This window comes from Cavia porcellus, unplaced genomic scaffold (genome assembly GCF_034190915.1).
Source record: "Cavia porcellus strain 051 isolate PalLab524CR breed Dunkin Hartley unplaced genomic scaffold, mCavPor4.1 scaffold_26, whole genome shotgun sequence".
Classification (NCBI taxonomy): domain Eukaryota; kingdom Metazoa; phylum Chordata; class Mammalia; order Rodentia; family Caviidae; genus Cavia; species Cavia porcellus.
This window is the reverse complement of record NW_026947509.1, coordinates 22,222,576-22,240,226: the sequence shown is the minus strand read 5'-3', so window position 1 is coordinate 22,240,226 and position 17,651 is coordinate 22,222,576. Positions and strand designations below refer to the sequence as shown.

The following is a 17,651-nucleotide window of genomic DNA, read 5'->3' as shown; positions in this document are numbered from 1 at the left end:
TGCCCCATGTGGAGAGTGGGCACTGGTGATGCTGGCTACTCCCCCTCAGTTGCTATGTCAGGTGACTGGATTCTGCCCTCAGTAAGACTCCCAGCTCCCTCTGCCTCCTTGTGAGCTGGGGGAGAATCAGCAGCAGGCCCGGTTTCAGAGACTGGCCCTGGCCCGCCCTCTCCAGTTGACACTGCAGTCTTGCCTGCCACTGCTGCCACCTGCCCACTCATTCCCCAGCCTTAACCTCTTCTCTTGCTTCTCCCTTCCTCTCTCCTCTGTGGCTCTACCCGGTGTTCCTCTGTCAGCCTTCTCTCTGGTCAATCCCCACATCTCATTTCCTCAGAAGTTTGAGACCAGCAGGGCAGGGAATCTGGAGGGGTGCTGGTGGGAGTAGGGGCACACGTGCGGCCCAAAGGGAGGGTGCAAAGCCTCCTCTGCCGTGGTGGCTCTGGGAGGAATGTGCTGGGTGGGGGAGGGGAAGAGGATGGGGTACCCCTTGGGCCTGTCCTCCATCCCTCAGTGTAAATGAAGCACTGTTCAGAAGTCTTCCTGCAGGAACTGAAGCGAGTTCAGGCTTTTACAAAATAAAGTGTTTGTTTATTATGAAATTAGAGATGGAGGCCCCTCCTCTTCCTCCCTCTTTCCCCTTCCCCAGCCGCCTCCCTCTTTCCTTCTCTCCCTGGGGCCTGGGAAACACACAAGACAATGCCCAGAGCTGGGTCACCAAGGGCAGGCTGACAGCTGGGCAGAGCTCCAGGGAGGTGGCCAACTGGGGACTGAAGCTCTTGCCCTGGGAGGCGGCGGCTCACTCCTGCTGGACGTGGCAGAGCCAGGATGAGGCCATGAGTGATGGAAGGAACCATGCGGGCAGGTCTGCAGGACAGACAGTGGTGAGGGCAGGGCTGGGGAGGGGCCTCCGCCCACCCCGGCCCTCTGTCTAGGGCACTGACCTGGGGCAGAGCATCCCCTGCAGGAGGGCGGGCAGCAGTGGCTGGAAGTTTCTTTTGCTTTTGGGATAGACAGCAACAACAACCAAAAAAACCCAAGAACCAGTTATAGGGACCCAGGGAAGAGGGGTGAGGCGGGCTGGAGAGAGACAGGGCATGTGTGTAAGGAAGACAGCGAGAGACTCGGACGCTGAGACAATAGCCACAGATAAAGGAGTCACAGTGTGAGTGCAGAGGTGCAGGGTCAGGGCCACAAAACCCAGACCTGGACAAGGTGCCACAGACAGACAGAGATCCCTGGAGAGACACACAGACGACCTAGGAGTGGGAGGGCAGAGCAAGGATGCTCTGGAGGGAAGGAGGGCCATGGGCGGGGAGGAGGCCGGGCTGCTGCCGCCTGCCTGGACCCTGGGGTTCACTCAGAGGGCCTGGAAAGGCTGCCTGGCGGCGCTCAGGGGCCCGGGGGCTCCCTGGCCCCGTACAACTCAGCCAGGGTGCGGAAGAGAGGGCCCCAGTCATCCAGCGGCTCTGTGGGGCCGGGGGCACCACCTGCCTCACTGCCAGAGCCCAGAGAGCTGAGCGAGCCGCAAGAGGAGCCGCGGCCCTCGTAGCCATACACTTGCACCGAGTCGTAGGGGGGTACCCCGAGGTCCTCATCCGCCTCACGCAGCCGCAGTGCTAGCAGCTGCGCCACATCGGCCGGGCCTGGGGGCCGGGGCTGGCGCGGGGCCCGTGCCCGGGGCAGCACATCGCGGCGGGCAGGAGGCCCTGGTGCAGATGTGGCTGCACCATCGGGGTTCTGCAGGGCCGTGATGTCGAAGGCCTCGGTGTCCTCTTCACCGCCACCCTCGTCGTCGTAGGTGATGATGTTCTCCCGGACGTCCTCCTCCTCCAGAACCATCAGCGCCTCCTGCTTCTGTCGCCGCAGGGCCACGAACAGCACCACAAGGGCTGTGGGAGAACAGGCCTGAGCCAGCGTGGCACTGGGCAGACTGAGGCTGGCAGAGGCCTGACACCCGGACAGCTTTGCTTTGAATACTAACTCCAAGCTTTACTTGCTGGCTGACCATGGGAAGTTGCTTAACTTCTCTGAAACTTTTTGATCCTTAGTTTACATAGTGGAAATTAAAGAGAATATATTTACCTCTTAGGGTTTTTGAAAGGATGAATGGAATACCACAAGTGATGTGCCTAACACCACACTTGGCACAGGACAAGGGTCCAATAAATATAATCTTTATGCCAGTACTGTGGAGTGGCAGATCAAAGACAGGAAGCAGAGCCTTTTTTGCTGAACACAGCAAGTGGTGGGGAAACCCAGGCATAAGGGGTCATTTGAGCCCTATGTCCAGGAACAGGGTTCTTCTCTACAACCCTGGCAATCTCCAACCCTATCGCTGTATCCTACTGTGGCCTGACTCACCAAGCAGGGTGCCCACACAGGTGATGATGGCGAGCAGGGCACCAGTGCTGAGGCCAGTGGGTGAGAGCTGAGCTTCAGCCCGGCAGGACGCCACAGAGCCATCAGGCCGGCAGCGGCACACGCTGACAGTCACTGTGGCAGTGCTGCTCAGTGCTGGCTGCCCCCAGTCCCACAGTTCTATGGGAACCAGGTATGGAGCCTGGCGGGGTAGGGCAGGGCGAGAGGGCAGCAGCAGGCTGGCGGAGCCATCTGTGGGAGAGGAGAGGTATTGGGGCATCTCTGGGAGGCCCTCCTGGCAGGGCTGTTTTAGTTAGAGGGAAGGTTTAGAGGGAGCAGACATGTGAGTGTGTACGAACACATGCCTCCAGGCTGGATGGCCAGTAGGTGGGGCAGGGGGCTGGGTGTGGAGGAGGGGACACAGTTGCAGGATGCTGCCCACCTCGGTTGTCTTGGACAGTAAAGTTGGTATCAGGGCCCAGAGGACCCTGAAGGGAGACTCGGCTACTGTTGCCAACTTCATCTCTGTCCAGGGCCCGGATGACCTGGATCAACTGGGAAGAAGAAAGGCCCAGAATAGAGTGGGCTGCTGGAGGCCTTGAAATCCCAACCCATCGGCCTCAGCTGCTTACCTGGCCAGGGGCTGCAGAATCACATACAAAGGTGTCATAAGGCTCAGCCAGTTGAGGAGCATTGTCATTTTCATCCAGGGTTTGGATGGCCACTTGGACACGGGAGGCCTGTGCGGAGCTGTCTGAAGCCAGAACACCAACACGTACACACCACACAGGGCACACAGCGCAGTTTGGATACAAAATATGTGATGCATCGGCATGAACGTCAGACGCAAACATAATGTGCACATACAATACGTGAAATAAGCATGTAATATGCAGACAGCAAATCACAGGGTAAAGTGAATGAAACAACACCGAGTATATATGATGTTCACGTAGCATGCAAGATGTGTAGCATGTATGAAATACATGCAGTGGAACACAGTATGGGCCACATAGCCATACGCAGTGACCCACATGCAGGGCACATGCAGCATAAATGAAAGAGTGCGAACAGGTTGAGTGTGGGTAACAGCCATACCCACACATTCATGCCACACAGCCAATATGAGTGTTGAAGACAAATACAGCATATATGAAGCAGATGTTTGGTACACGGCAAAAGCAGCGCCACATGCCCCAGATCGCAGGCCCAGAGAATGCATTTTCACACACGGTGACCATGCACAGCACCAGGGGTTGGAAGGGGACACACACACACACACACACACACACACACACACATCTCATCAGAGGGCAAGGAGGCTGCAGTGCAGCAATGAGATCCCTCAGTGTTGACCTTGGGAAGCAGGAACTTTACAGTCGGCACTGCAGGGTGCAGGGCCTGGGCACCACAGCCAGACACGGGCCCTTCACCCACCTCCTTCAGCAGCAGGAGGCTCGCCAGCAGTGGCCTACCTTGCTGCTCATTGCATGCCACTCACAAGAGGATGCCTTGTCTTCTAGGCTGAGCCTTCAATTCCTTTAGTCTCTTTCCTAAGTAGGGAGCACTGCCGGCCTGCTAGGAGGGGCTGAGGGTGTGGCCCAGGCAGGGGAGGCTAAATGGACTGCCTGGCTCTGGGGTCTGCAATAACTTAAGACACAGAATGGGGGCAGGGTCCACTCCTTCTCTGCAGCAAGGGCCCAGGGCTGCTAGCCAGTGTTAGGGTGGGGTAAGGGCAGGTTTTGACATGAGGGTGAAAAGACTGCTAGGGGACACACACACGGGTTAGCTAAGCAGACATCTTTACGACTACAGACACACAGCTGCATATTTAACAACATGCTCAGACACACACAGTTAAACATGCATGGAAGGCAGGGTGACAAAGGAGTTCACAGCTTAGGCCATGGACTGACTGGGTCAGACGGCTTCATCACTTCATCTCTGCGTGACCTTGGAAGTCACTTAACTTCTCTACACCTAAGATTCCTCATTTAAAAATGGGGAAATAATCATGTCTCCCTCATAAAATTTTGGTGACAATTAAATGAGTTAATCCATTATTGACACTTAAAATAGTATTGATATACAAGAAAGAATTATTATTATTTGTTGACAGACACCCACATGTACCACATAACAGGTACAAACAACTACTTATGTACGGCTCTGTGCACATTTGATCACAGGTATAGACAGACAATTCTATACAAACACTTGATTGTAAACATACATGTACCCATTTATACACACATACAACTATGTGGGCCTGTATGTGTGCATTTCACACACATGGAATTATACTCATACTTGACTATATCCTCACATCCACCCAGCTCTCCACTCACACGCGCATGACCACAGCTTTGACATTCAGCATGAAGACAGCAGGGGAAGGTACACAGGGATACATGGCTTGTCACAGAAGGGTGCCCTGTCTCCCAGGTTGCTGGCAACTGAGGATGGGGCATGAGAGCCACACACGAGACAGCAGGCCCCACTCCCCCACCTCAGAGGGACTTCCAGGGCTTCCACCAGAGCTGCACTGGGCACAGCTGATGGTGGACCTGGCTTGGCCCTCAGAGAAGAATCCCCACCTGAAGCACAGACAGGGCAGGGTCTGCCAGTGTCCAGGCAAGGCCCAGTGCTTCCAGGTTTGTTTAATGCAAGTCCTGTATTCAGGGCAGTGCTCAGGCAAACCCACAGCATCTAGACCAGCACTCACTCCTAGGAGACAGGACAGGGCTGGTTGGGGAGGAGCCAGGCTCAGGACCCAGGAACAGGACACTGGTGAGTGTGATGGCCTCCCAGCTCCCTTGCCAGGCACATCCCCTCTCCCGGGAGCACACTGCCTCCTCGGGGCCCAGCGCTCCTCACCAAGCTCTGTGGCCAGCACAGTGAGGTTGTGCCAGATGCGAGCCTCTCGGTCCAGGGACACTGCTGTTCTGATGGTGCCATCTTCGGGCTCAATGGAGAAGCAATACTCTGGATCCGAGTGGGGGAGGATGGAGTATCTGGGGAAGATGGGGTTAGGCTAGGACAATCTGAGGGCGGTTGCCCCTCTCTTCCACCCCATCTTCTGTTTATCTTGCTGGGCCTCATGACTCATGTGGGCAGAGGGTCCATGCTCCAGAGCCCCAGGCACCCCAGACTCAGGGGATTGGGGAGAAATAAAGACATGGAAGGAGAGAAATATTACCTATTTTTCAGACTTTGGGGCTTTGTCCTGGGCACCCACTGACCTGTGTTTCAGCCCTGCTCTGATCAAGACCTGCTGTGTGACCTTAGGCCAACTGTTTGATCTCTTTTTACTCAACTCAAAAGAGAAATATTCCAGCACCTCCCTCAAGAAGAGGGACAGGATAGTGCCTGGGAGGCATGAAGAGTGGCGGGACAAGGCCATATTTGACCCCAGCTCTGCTACTCATTATGGGCAAATTTGGTAACATTCACAGAGGGCCTTTAACACAACTGACACCCTGAGCAACAACTTTAAAGGTAACAACATGTGATGTATTAACTGTTGTTATCCTCCTATTATTTTGCTATGAATATCTTTTTTCATAAAACCAAAAACAACTGGCAACAATAACACCTACTTCTCAGGGGTACTGGGAGAATGAAATATTACCCAGTGGGTAAATCATGTAACTTTTAGGGTGTGATCAAGAGATTCACTTATCAAATACGGTTACATCTGCTTCCACTGCCGCTGGGAGGTGCCACTGAGGGACACCTTTGCAGGGAGGTGTGGTTTGCAGCAAGGGAAGGGAAGTGGCCTTAGGTGGGAACAGCCTGCCTCTGGGCTCCTTCCTGGAGGTCTGGCCCCTCCCCAGCCCACCTCCTCTCTTACCTGATAGGGCTGGCTGGAGAGTCTAGGTCCATGGCAGAGATCTGGCCCACCAGGGTCCCAGGAGCCTTGTTCTCCAGCACTGCCAGGTGATAGGTGGCTTGGCTGAAGGCAGGTGGCTCTGGGGCATCCTGCACAGCCACTCGTACTGAGGCCACATCTTTGAAGGGCCCTCGCCGCAGGTAGGCTGGGTCAATGAGTGTGTTGGTGGCTTCCACACGGAAGGAGTAGGAGCGGCGGGCCTCAAAGTCTAAGGGCTATGGTCAGGGGAAATGACAAGTGAGTTGAGCAGAAGCCAGACCAGGCCCAGTTCACTGGTGAGGTCTGTGTGCATCTGTGTAGAGCATCGGTGGCATTGGAGTGGCCATGGCCTCAGGGGTATGGTGGGCAGCTTGTGATGCAGTCTAATTCCAGGACTCATCTGCAAAGTCCAGCATAGGGGTTCCCTGCGTGGTTTGAAATGTCCCCACAGGAGGAAGACAGAAGTGACCCTGGAGCTGGGGATTTAGCTGAGGCTTGTGCATTCTGTTAATGCTAATGCTCTACCACTGAGCTTAACTCCCACCCCATCTGCAGGAGGCTGCAGGAGGCTGACCTTGCGGACAGTGAGGAGCCCATCTCGACCCTGGGAGTCGGTGCTGATGCTGAAGGCCTCCGACCCTTCCCCATCCAGGATGCTGTACGCCATGAGAGCGTTGTCTCCTAGGTCTGGGTCCTGGGCCTGCAGCCGGCCCACCAAAGTGCCAGGCTCAGCCGTCTCCACCACAGAAAACTGGTACAGGCCTTGGCGGGCATGGAGGGGGAACAAGCTTTTAGAGAGGCCCTCAGGCTTCCTCCCTACCCCAGCACTTCCTTCTCCCAAGATCAGGGTGGGTAAGGGTTGCGGGTGGGGGGGGTGGGGGGAGGCAGCTTCTCTTAAGGTTGTGGGGATCAAGCATCATAGCTTAGGCACAACACCACCCTCTTACTCTGAGGAAACTTGGGGGGGTTGTCGTTGACATCGCTGAGGGTGACAGTCACCGTAGTGCTACCCGACAGCCCCCCCATGTGGCCGCCCATGTCCTTGGCTTGGATCACCACCAAGAACTCCTCCTGTGTCTCTCGATCCATGTTGGGGATGGCTGTTCGCACCACTCCTAGGTAGACACACTGAGTCAGGGAGTGTTTGTGTCCCTGGCTGCCCCATCAGGCTCCTGAGCTCCATCCTCACCAGTCTGGGGGTCCACAGAGAAGAAAGGCAGTCCATCCAGCACAGTGTACACCAGCTTGGCACTGTTCCCATAGCTGGGGTCATCAGCATCATGAGCAGTCACTTGGATCACTGATGTCCCTGTGGGGGATCCCAGCACCTCACTCAGCAGCAGCAGGGGGGAAAAGGGGGAAGAACAGCAGATGAGGGAGACCCAGATGAGGGAGGTTGAATTAAAGGAGTGGGTTCTGGGGCAAATGGTGCAGAGGGGAGAGGTGAAGCAATTCCAGGAGGCAGGAACTGGGGCATTTAGAGTTGGGGTGCTTACCCACGTTGGACATCTCAGGCACTGTGGCATGGTAGGGCCCCAGGGGAAACACAGGGGGGTTGTCATTGATGTCTTGCACTTTGATGATGAACTCTGAGGGAGGCTCCAGGGGCCTGTTAGAGGCCCGGTCCACGGCTTGGGCAAGCAGCACATACTGTGCCTTTTCTTCCCGGTCCAAGCTCTTGGTGACATGGATATTGCCTGTAGCTTCGTCAATCACAAATACAGTACCTGCTCCCTCCCCGGTCAGCAGGTACTTGGTGCGGCCCTCACCCCGGTCAACATCTGAGTGCAGCTGTAGGAGTCAGGGAAGAAGGGCAGAGAGCTCCAGGCCCAGGGACAGAGAGCTGGAGAGTCTAGGGTTGGGTGGTGTTGACAGCCCTAAAGGACTGAGGTCACCAGAGAAGTAGAGAAGCTGCACAGCAGGGCTTAGGGACTGACAGAACAGTTGGAGTACACACAGGACAGGTTGATCCTTACCTTGCCAATAAGGACAGGCTCTGGACCAGCATATTCCTCAATGACAAAGAACTGGTTCCAGACCCAGCTCCTTCTGGTCCGCAGCAGTGCAGGCCCTGGGCGTCCCCGGGACCCTGCCCAGGCCCGGACTGGGGCTGCCAGATGCCCCATGCAGCCCCAGCCACCCAGCCAAGCCAGCAGGAGCCTTACCAGGCCCCACATATTGGGACTCCAGCCAGGGTTCTGTTCACTGGCCTGGGGTGCTGAGGCTGGGCAGGGCTAGGTGGCCCATGAGCTGGCTGGGGCAGAGGGGCGGATGTGTTGGGGCTACCCCATGGATCCACACCTGTAGGACAAGTAGCTGCTTAGGGTCAAGGAAACCCTCCACCCCAATCCTCCCCCAAATCAGCTGCTGAAGACCAGATCTTCAAGGAGCTACATACCCCACTGCCCAGAACCAGATCAGGCGAAGAGCAGACAGTTTGATCCTTTCCTCCAGGCAGGCTCTCTCTGTATTCACCTCCAGCCCTCCAAATGGATAAATCTCTGACCTGTCAGCTCTGAGAAGGTAGGGTGGAAGCTAAAAAAGGGAGTAAGGGGGAGCTTGGACTCCTAACCCCTGTACCTGTCCTCCCACCTTGGCGTATAGCCAGGGGTGTATAGAGTGGGGTTTACCAGAGAAAGGATTTAAAATAAAGGGGCTGGGGTCCACAGAGGTGTGGTGTTCAGGAGTCTAGGGTTAGGTTGAGAGGACAAGGAATATAGTTGAAGATAAGTTATGAGGAGCCTAGGAAAATTCTTTCCCCTGGGGGCTGCCCCTCACCTCTCCAGATCCTGCCCCTGCCCACACTGTCAACTGCAGCCCTTGAAGGTGGATTGATCTCATGAGGCAGAGTAGGGGCCGGAGCTGGAAAGAGAGGGGACAGGGTCGTGGGCAGAGCGAGGAGAGGGAGTCCGAGGAATTGGGGGCACACCCAGAAGCTACACAGTGTGGCAGAGGGCTGGACTGAGACTCAGAGAAGCCCAGGTGAGAGACAGAGGGCAAGGCAAGCAGAGACCCCGGCGGCAGGCGGCAGGAGGAGAGCGAGCTCAGGGAAGCATCCTGGTGTCTGAAAGGCAGAGAGCAGTCAGGGGTGCCAGGCTTGGGGACCGGTAGGGACACAGATGGCTTTCGGCATGTGTGTGTAGCGGGGGTCCATCAGGCCTCCGAACTTCATTTTGGGAGAGGGAGCAGCCGGGAGAAGCGGAGACAGGGAGGGGCTGCGGGAGGGGAGCTGGAGAGGGGACCTTTCCCACTGGCCCCCTCCCTCCCCTCAGGAGGGGACCCTGCAGGTAGCTGTCGCTTCGCCCCTCCTCCCCCGGAGCAGACACACACCTGACAGTCCGTTTGCTCCCCAGGGAGGAGAAGCTTGAGGGAAGCTGGGGACCGGAGAGGGAGGCGGGACGAGAGAAGGAAGGGGACAGAGGAGTGGGAACCAGGTTAGCGGGCAGGGAAGAGGAAGGGAAAGAGGCAACGGCGGAAGGAAAGGAGAGCTAGAGAGGGGAGAGAGGTTACGGGAAGAAAGGGAGAGGAAGGAAAGGCAGAGGGGGAAGAAGAGATGGGAGAGACAGGACCGGAGGGGGAGAGAAGGGGCAGAGAAGGCAAACGCCAGAGAGAAGGACGGGGAAGAGAAACTGAGAGCGGAGGAAAGAGGCGGAGAGGTGCGAGGGAAGAGGGACGGCGGCAGAGCGCGGGAGAAGGGGGCCGGCGGCGGGCTCGCAGCCTCGGAGCGCACGGCTCGGAAGACACCCGCAGGCTGAGGCCCCCGCTGCCCTTCTGAGGTTCCGGCCCCAGGCTCTGGGCAGGCGCCTTACCTGGCTCTGCTGAGGCGCCCACGACGGCGGGGAGCGCCCCCGCCACCGGCTCCCAGGGCGCACCCGGAGCGGATCCGAGCGGGCGCCGCGGCTCCGCTGCAGGTCTGAGCGGCCCCGGCGAGAACAAGGGAGCGAGACGGAGGGGGCGGGGGAAGGAGGCTCCGCCTGCGGAGGAGCGAGGCGGCTCCGCGCCGCGCGGCAGAGGAGAGCCCAGCCTCCGACCCTCCCCGGCCCGGCCCGCCAAGCTCGCGCGGGGGCGGGGCGGCGCCTGGCGCCCAACCTCTCGGCGCTCCCGGGCCGCCCGGCGCATACAGATGCGGCGCCGCTCCCGGCCCGCGGCCTGCGGCGCACAGTAAGGCACCGCGCAGTGGAACGTCCAGGCCCCGCGCCAGGCGTCTCCTAGAGCTGGCGGGGAGGATGCGCCCATGAGCGCGAAGCAGCCTGCACTTCGCCCTTCGCCCGCGGCGGGGCAAAGGGGAGCGTGCAGGCCGGCGGGGACGCAGAAGCCCACTGCGGAGACCTGACCCCCTGCTCCCCGACCGGCTTTGGGGATCGGCCTGGCTGCAGCGACCATCCCGGAAGCCTGTGCAGGGAACGGGGCGGGACGGCTGGGGTGCACTTGGGATGGCAGATGGTGCAGAACAGCGGCGGGCCGGGCCGAGGGAATGTCAGGGACCAAGGCAAGACGTTAGCGGGAGGGTGGAGGCAGCAGTAAAAAAAACCTTTTTTGGGAAGCTGGTTTACCCGAACCCACGAAGCGATGGCCTACCGCCCTCTGGTGGCACTTGTGGGGAGCACCTGGAAGGCGGAGGGCAGGTGACCAGCGGCCTGATGGAGCACCTCACCTGGAAGCAGAAGCCAATCCCGGTTACCCGCTGGGGATAAGACGGCCTGTTTCCCTGGGGTTCCTATGTGAGGTGGGTTAGAGCCAAGCTAGTGATGTTGCAAGACCTGGGAAACCTTGGCGTTGGGAAAGGCAGTCAGCCAGGCACCCGCAGATTTCCACTTCCCACACAGACTTTCTCTCCCTGCAGCTTGTCACCGAGGAAAGTCACCCTTCCCAAGGAAAACCACTCCACGTGGTAGGTAAAACTAAGTCAGATTTTATTTTTTTTATTTTTTCCATAGACCACATCATTTAATAATAAAAAAAATAAAAATAAAAATTGAACAAAAGGAAAAGGTGGATATAAAGTGGAACCAGTGGGCAGGAGACAAAGGCTGCAGGACTGGGTGGGAACTGCAGGGGCCCTGGGACTCAGGAGAAGACGCTGATTCAGCTCATAGGTGACCCAGTCCTGGCCCCAGCGGTTCCCATGGGAGGTGAAGAACAGAATGCCAGGTTTAGGGCTCTTGGCCGTTCCCTGGCTCTGGCCTGCCACCTCCCTCTGTAACCCAGCTCTTTCCTCCCACAGATGTAATGAGAAGTGAGAGGGAGGGGAGGCTAAGCCCCAGGGCGCAGGTGGAGAAGCACATGTGGGCAAGGGCGGTTTCTGCTCCATGTGGGGTGTGGGACAGAAGGCAGCCATACTTCGGCACTGGGCGAATGGTGTGAAAGACCCCTGGTCAGGATGGTGGTGACTACCTGCCCCTCTGCGGCCTTTAACCCCGGGGCGGTGCTGGTACCTGCAGCTCTCCTAGCAGTGCCCTAGCTAGCGGCGGCCACCCCGGTCCCGCACAGGTGTGCTCCGACTTCGGCTTCTGCTGTGGCGCTTGGTGTCTCTGCGATCCCTCTCCCTACCCCGGTCCCGGTCCCTTTCCCTGTCACGATCTCGGTCCCCCCTGTCTCGTTCCCTGTCCCTCTCTCTCTCCCTGTCCCTCTCTCGGCTGTGCTCTCGTCGTTTCTCTCGCTCCAGCTGTCGGTTCCGTTCCCGCTCAGCTTCCTTCTCACGTTCCTTCTGCTCTTCTTCTTCCTGTTCCTTTCGCCGCTTCTCCCGCTCCTTGGCCCGCTCAGCCCGCTCAGCCTCCTTCTGGACAATCTGTAGCCAAAGGAGGAAGGGTAGAAAGACGTTTGCAAGCCTGCTCTGTCTTGTTTGGACCATGCACCCCAAGCTCAGGGTTGCTGCTGGCTTTGCTGTTAAGCAGGAAAGGGGCAGGGACTGGCTCCACCCCTGGCCAGCTTCATGTTTCCCTAGACGTAAACAGGTTTCTTCTCATTAATTAGTAGGGTAGCATAAGCCTCAAACTCTCAAAAAGCTCACTGCTAAGAAACAAAAATTTAAAAAGCATAAAATTTTGGTTTGGGCAATCTAGCACTAGGGAAAGACGGCCGGCCAAAAAAAGGCGGAGGGAGGTGCTAGGGACATATGTAGCTCACTGTGAAGGTGTCAGATTCAATCTTCAATACTATAGGGGGGGAAAAAAAAACTAACAAAACCCAAAACCACCACAAATTAAACTCTACAAATTAAAACAAAGAAACATGAGTTTATAAAACATGTTTTTCTCAGCTAATTAAGAAGAAACCTGGTTAACACAGCTAACTTCCCTTCCCAGATACCCACAAACCTCAGTTCCTGCCTTTGACCACTTCACCCTCTTGGGTTTGGTTTGTCCATGGTACCTCTTCAACTCTTTCTTAAAATATCCTCTCTGTGATGCCTGGTCTTTCCTCTTGAGAAGCTAAGCCAGTATCTGGACCTCCTCACCCTCACTATCCACTGCCCGCAGCCTTAGGCTGACCTTTGAGTACTCACTTGGCTGTCTGTCAGCGGGAGCCAGTAGATGCAGGGAGCGGCCTTGGTCTTCCGGAAGAGGTCGTCCAGCAGCTTGGCAGGTGGCTCCTCTTGGGCTTTCTCTGAGGTGGAAGGAAGTGAATCAAACTTGATGCACATGACCCTCTGACCCATTTCATTTGGGTCCTGACCCCTGACTCAGGGGACACATACATTCCATGGCTAAGTACCTTTCTTTTCTTTTTTTTTTTTTGTCTTTTTCCTTTTTATCAGTACGGGGGATCGAACTCACGACTGCCTGCTTGCAAGGCAGGCGCTTATGCCGCTGAGCTAAATCCCCAGCCCCTAAGTACCTTTCTTCTCACTCTTCTTTTCTTTAGACTTTGCACGTTCTTTGCGGCGGCGGTCACGGGACCGTGAGCGGGATCGTGGCCCTTCTCGAACTTTGTCTCGATCCCATTCTCGCTCAGCTCGAGTTCGCTCCCGCCGCTCCATCTCCCGTTCCCGTTCTGCCCACTGCTCACGCACTGTCCTCTCCTGTTCCCGCTGCTCTGTCCGAGTGTGCTGTGGTGGCTGGACTGGGGGCGGGGGCGGGGGGTGCAGGGGCCGTGGTATTCCCTGCTCCTCTGTCTTAGTTTCAGAGGGGCGGTCCACCAAGAGGCCACGATGATAGTCCAGCTGTGGGCAGGGGAGGGACATGGGCAGTGAGAAGATGACATCAATCTCACTGAAGGAGTCCAGGCATTTAAGGTATGAGGTATTTTGAGGCCCCACAGTTAAAGAGAAGATGAAAGGATAGATTATAAGACTCACCTTTGGCCAGAATCTCAGTGGGCCTCTAGCAGGAGATGGCCTCCCCTACCCTCCTCCCTCCCTTCTTTTCTTTTGGTTTCTTACCTCATCTTGCTCAGCATAGTCGGCACAAAGGAATTTGGGGTTGGATTGGGGCCATTTGACCCCGTGCAGAGCTGTGCGGGTGGCAACAGCTTCCTCTACTGTTGAGTACTGGTGGAGGGAGAAGGCGGAGAGTCATGGTATATCTTCAGTCCTTGCCTTTTGCCCAATGCCCTTAAACTTGCCCACAGTGGTCCAAGAAGAGAAGTACACGCCCCAAGCTACAGAATTAGCTTCTTTCTCTCACCGTTACAAAGCAGTGAGATTTGATCTTATCAATCCAGAAGGCCTCTTCCACCAACGTTCCTGTACGCCCCAGCAACTCCTTGAGTTGGCCTAAAGTGAAGGGACGAACCTGCCAACAAAAATGGATTTTTAGGATCTTACAGTCAGCAAGAATACCAACATATCCAGTCTTTTTTGTTCATGACAGGGCCTCACTATGTAGTCCAGGCTGGCCTTGAACTCGATTATGTAGTCTAGGCTGGCTTCAAACTCACAGCGATTTTCTTGCCTCAACCTCCCAAGTGTTGGGATGGTAGGCATGTGCCACCCTGCCCGGCCACATCCAGTCTTAAGACTTTAAGTAAGACTGGAATTTGGAAGACTGACTTACCAAATTGGAGATATGAACAATGTTACTGATCTTGCCCCGGGGTGGGGAGGGAACCTGGGAAATTCGGACTGGGTCATCAATTGTAATGGAAACTCCAGACTTCTGCTGGCTAATGGACCGACGAGTTAAGGTATCTCCTAATGTCACTATCAAAACAAACAGAGTATAAGAGCAACTTTCATTAGGAAGCAATTCTGGCTTACCGCTTATCGCCAACTTGACTCTCATGGTTCTCTCTTTATTCTCTACCAAGCAGCCAGTCTTCCCTCTAGAAGTGCTGCACACCACTGATAATGTGCAAAATACAATGCTAGGCTAATCTCTTCCATAGATTCAAAGATTAAAAAGATTCAAACTCAGCTCTTAAGTAGCTTAGTATCTAGGAGATGACAGATACAGACAAATATGGAAAAACAAAGTACGAAACATAATTGTCTAAAGGTCTAAATGAAGTGTGCTGGAAAACCAGGAGGCCGTGTTACACTTCACTCACCTTTCTTTACTTCGTGTTCCACAGGTGGGGGCAATGCCACTTCCACTGACACCTGGGGAGGTACAGCAGATTCCGCTTCAGGCTCCTTTTCTTCTTCCTCTTCCTCCCTCTGCCCATTCTCCTGGCCCTCTGCAGGTACCACCTATAAAGGCAGCAGGTAAAGAGTCTGTGAAACATCACACTGGTACAGTCTTTAGTTTCTCCTTCAGAGACAGGGGTAAAGTTGGGTCAACCTAGCAGATGCTTTCCACTGGAGGAAGATTTTATCATTTAGTTCACCTCTACTAGATCCTAACATTACTAGTACCTCAACTTTGTCTTAAGGAAAACTAAGGCAGGACTTGACATTTTTTTTTTTTAAAGACAGGGTCTCTATGCAGGTCAGTTGGCCTTGAACTGTGTGGTCCAGGCTGGCCTCAAATTCACAGTGATCCTCCTGCCTCAGGCTCCCAGTGCTGGGGTTACAGCCATGTGTGCCACCAAGCCTAGCTTGGCAAATTTTTAAAAATAAAATACTCAGGGGCTGGGGATTTAGCTCAGCGGCATAAACACCTGTCTTGCAAGCAGGCAGTCATGAGTTCGATCCCTGGTACCCATAAAAACGAAAAAGACAAAAAAAACAAAACAAAACAAAACAAAAAAACCTCAGGGCTTTGTAAGCCACACAGTCTGCTGCAACTTCTCAATTCTGCTACTGTAACATAATAGTTGCCAGAGAAGAGTAATGAGGTAGGGTGGCTGTGTTCCAATAAAAGGTTTTATTTACAATAAGCAGCCGGATTGATTTGGCAGCCTGATTTTGGGATGTGCCAATGAACCTCACCTGAGTGACTGTCCGGCATATTTTCAGCCCTTTGTCATGGGTCCCGTCGTCGCCATTACGCTCTGTCTCATCCTCAGAGATGCGGGAGTCATCAGCATGCAGATCCACAACAGCCTCCTGCCCCGCCAGGGGTTTGATGTCGGGGATGAGGCTCTGGGACACAGATACCCCCCACCCCGTTACACTGGGCCCATGTCTAGTCCCACCTCAACATCTCTTATCCTCCCTTCCCTGGCTCCTCCTGCCTCACCTTGAGTGATTCAGTGGTGATACTGATGGAGGGTTTCTTCTGTGTGGTGGCTGTGCTGGCTCCCCAACGTCGCTTCCGACCAGGCTGGCCCCCCTCTGTGTCACTGTTTCCGGCTGGCACCCCCTTGGTAGCTGCTGCCCCCAAAAGATAAGACCCAACAGTTAGATGGGTCTCAGGTACTCTGCTGGCTCATACAGTAACTTTAACTCAGATTGTTGGAGTTTCAGTAAAAGGTTAACTTAAGGAAATCATATCTGGGGTGCTAGGAACTCATGACTTCAGAATGAACAACAGAGGGGCTAGAGGCCCTTTCTGACAGAAACTATTTGTCTCTAAAAGCAGGAATACTACTTTGGCAAGCAGTTCAAGCAATAAGCGGAATATCCAAATTGGTGGGAAAGACAGACCGAGGACATGGAAATGTATAAGGAGGTAAGATCATGGTATGATCTTACCCTGTAATTCATAGTAGACTGGTATTATAGTAAACATCTATTTTGCTTTTGTAATCTGGAGTTCCTCATTGGAAAAACGCTACTTTTTGAGGTGAGGGTACTTTTAACTCTTCAGCTCTCAGAATAAAGTGATTGGCATTATGTAGCAATCTAATTCATTTATACTTTAAAGGATAAAATGTTTCTAAATGTCAGGTGTAGTGGCAAACGCCAGGAATGCTAGCTACTCCCAAAGTGCAAAGCTGAGGTGGGAGAACAGCCCAGGCAATTTAGATGGACCTCATCTCAAAAAAAGACCTAAGACCTGATTTGCTTTTAAGGCAGTGGATCTCATTGAAATGTGACTAGAAAGAACCACTGATATGGACTGTTATGAATTTTAAAATGGAACCCTGTATGTGGTAGGAGGATGCAGATCTGCTGGGCAGAGGAAACCAACAATGACACTGACAGAATGGGCCTGACTGCCCTATGAATATTATTTTTATGGCATTCTTAACACCTACTGGGGATTCAGGGCTGAACTTACAGACAACGGAGATCTTCCTCTTGAATGATTTGGGCAGCGAGCTCTGTATACAGAAGGTAAGGGAAAAAAGAGAAAGAGAGACACCCCACAGAGAGGGGGGAAGGAGGTTAAATGGGGCAGTCTTAGCATAGGCTCCAAAGACACACAGAGACAGAGGAAGATAGAGGAGGAGAGACATAGAGACCAAAACAGAAGCAGCAAACAGCAAAAATGAAGCAGAATTGATGCAAGTTAGAGAAAAAAATAAAACCAAAGATCTTAGCAGGGACTGTCAACTACTGTACTGCATACCACATCTGACCATTAGCTTGACCAGAAATAAGCTGAAAAAAGGAATTCAGCCGTGCCCAGGCCTTAAAAGATGGTGGTGATCACTCTTTCCACTGTCTATGCACCGAAGATACCAAGCCCGAAAAGAGTATCCCAGGTCCATCCTTGCTAACCCAGGGAAAATACCACTTTGAGATGGCAGCTTCAATAAGACAGCCCTCCTTTTTAGTGCCTGTCCAGCCTGACAACGTCAATGTGGGACACATGGACAGCAGATTGTCAGGGCAAACCTACCACACTGTGGAAAGGGCCATATCAGACTCACTGAAGAGGAAACTCCTGAGCTGAAGCCACACAAGACATTTACTGGTAAAGTTAAGTTTTTATGAAGAATTGGCTGACCCCAGTAAGGTTCTCAGACTTTCTAAACACTGTAGCTCTAGCAGAGGCCTACTGTTCCTCTACACCTGGGCTCCAGCCTTAGGGACTCTGCTGAGGACCACTTTCTCTCTTACACATTCAAAGGGACAAAGACTATGGACAGAGAGAGAGAAAAAAGGGGAATGGAACACTTTGAGATTCAGGTGCTTATTTCTGGAAAAACTAAG

At 54.3% G+C, this 17,651-nt stretch overlaps 2 protein-coding genes across 2 annotated transcripts in view; both read right to left on the bottom strand.

Moving 5' to 3' along the window:
- Positions 1-566: 566 nt before the first annotated feature.
- Positions 567-10,311, bottom strand: Cdh24 (cadherin 24). Its single transcript, XM_003474304.5, has 15 exons — positions 10,039-10,311; positions 9,008-9,091; positions 8,628-8,744; positions 8,206-8,530; positions 7,726-8,020; positions 7,419-7,538; positions 7,177-7,344; positions 6,804-6,991; positions 6,212-6,465; positions 5,236-5,372; positions 2,991-3,112; positions 2,801-2,912; positions 2,362-2,610; positions 942-1,889; positions 567-864 (listed from the first exon to the last, which is right to left on the bottom strand). The coding sequence occupies exons 4-14, from the start codon at positions 8,404-8,406 to the stop codon at positions 1,390-1,392; spliced, it is 2,346 nt and encodes a 781-aa protein (XP_003474352.1). The 5' UTR covers positions 8,407-8,530; positions 8,628-8,744; positions 9,008-9,091; positions 10,039-10,311; the 3' UTR covers positions 567-864; positions 942-1,389.
- An 810-nt stretch (positions 10,312-11,121) lies between these two features.
- Positions 11,122-17,651, bottom strand: part of Acin1 (apoptotic chromatin condensation inducer 1) — a 36,981-nt gene continuing 30,451 nt past the window's right edge. Inside the window, 10 exon segments of the mRNA XM_003474495.5 lie at positions 11,122-12,017; positions 12,735-12,835; positions 13,067-13,391; positions 13,611-13,718; positions 13,855-13,962; positions 14,224-14,369; positions 14,717-14,858; positions 15,540-15,692; positions 15,790-15,923; positions 16,774-16,816. Coding sequence (XP_003474543.3) covers positions 11,691-12,017; positions 12,735-12,835; positions 13,067-13,391; positions 13,611-13,718; positions 13,855-13,962; positions 14,224-14,369; positions 14,717-14,858; positions 15,540-15,692; positions 15,790-15,923; positions 16,774-16,816 — 1,587 coding nt within the window. The 3' untranslated portion in view covers positions 11,122-11,690.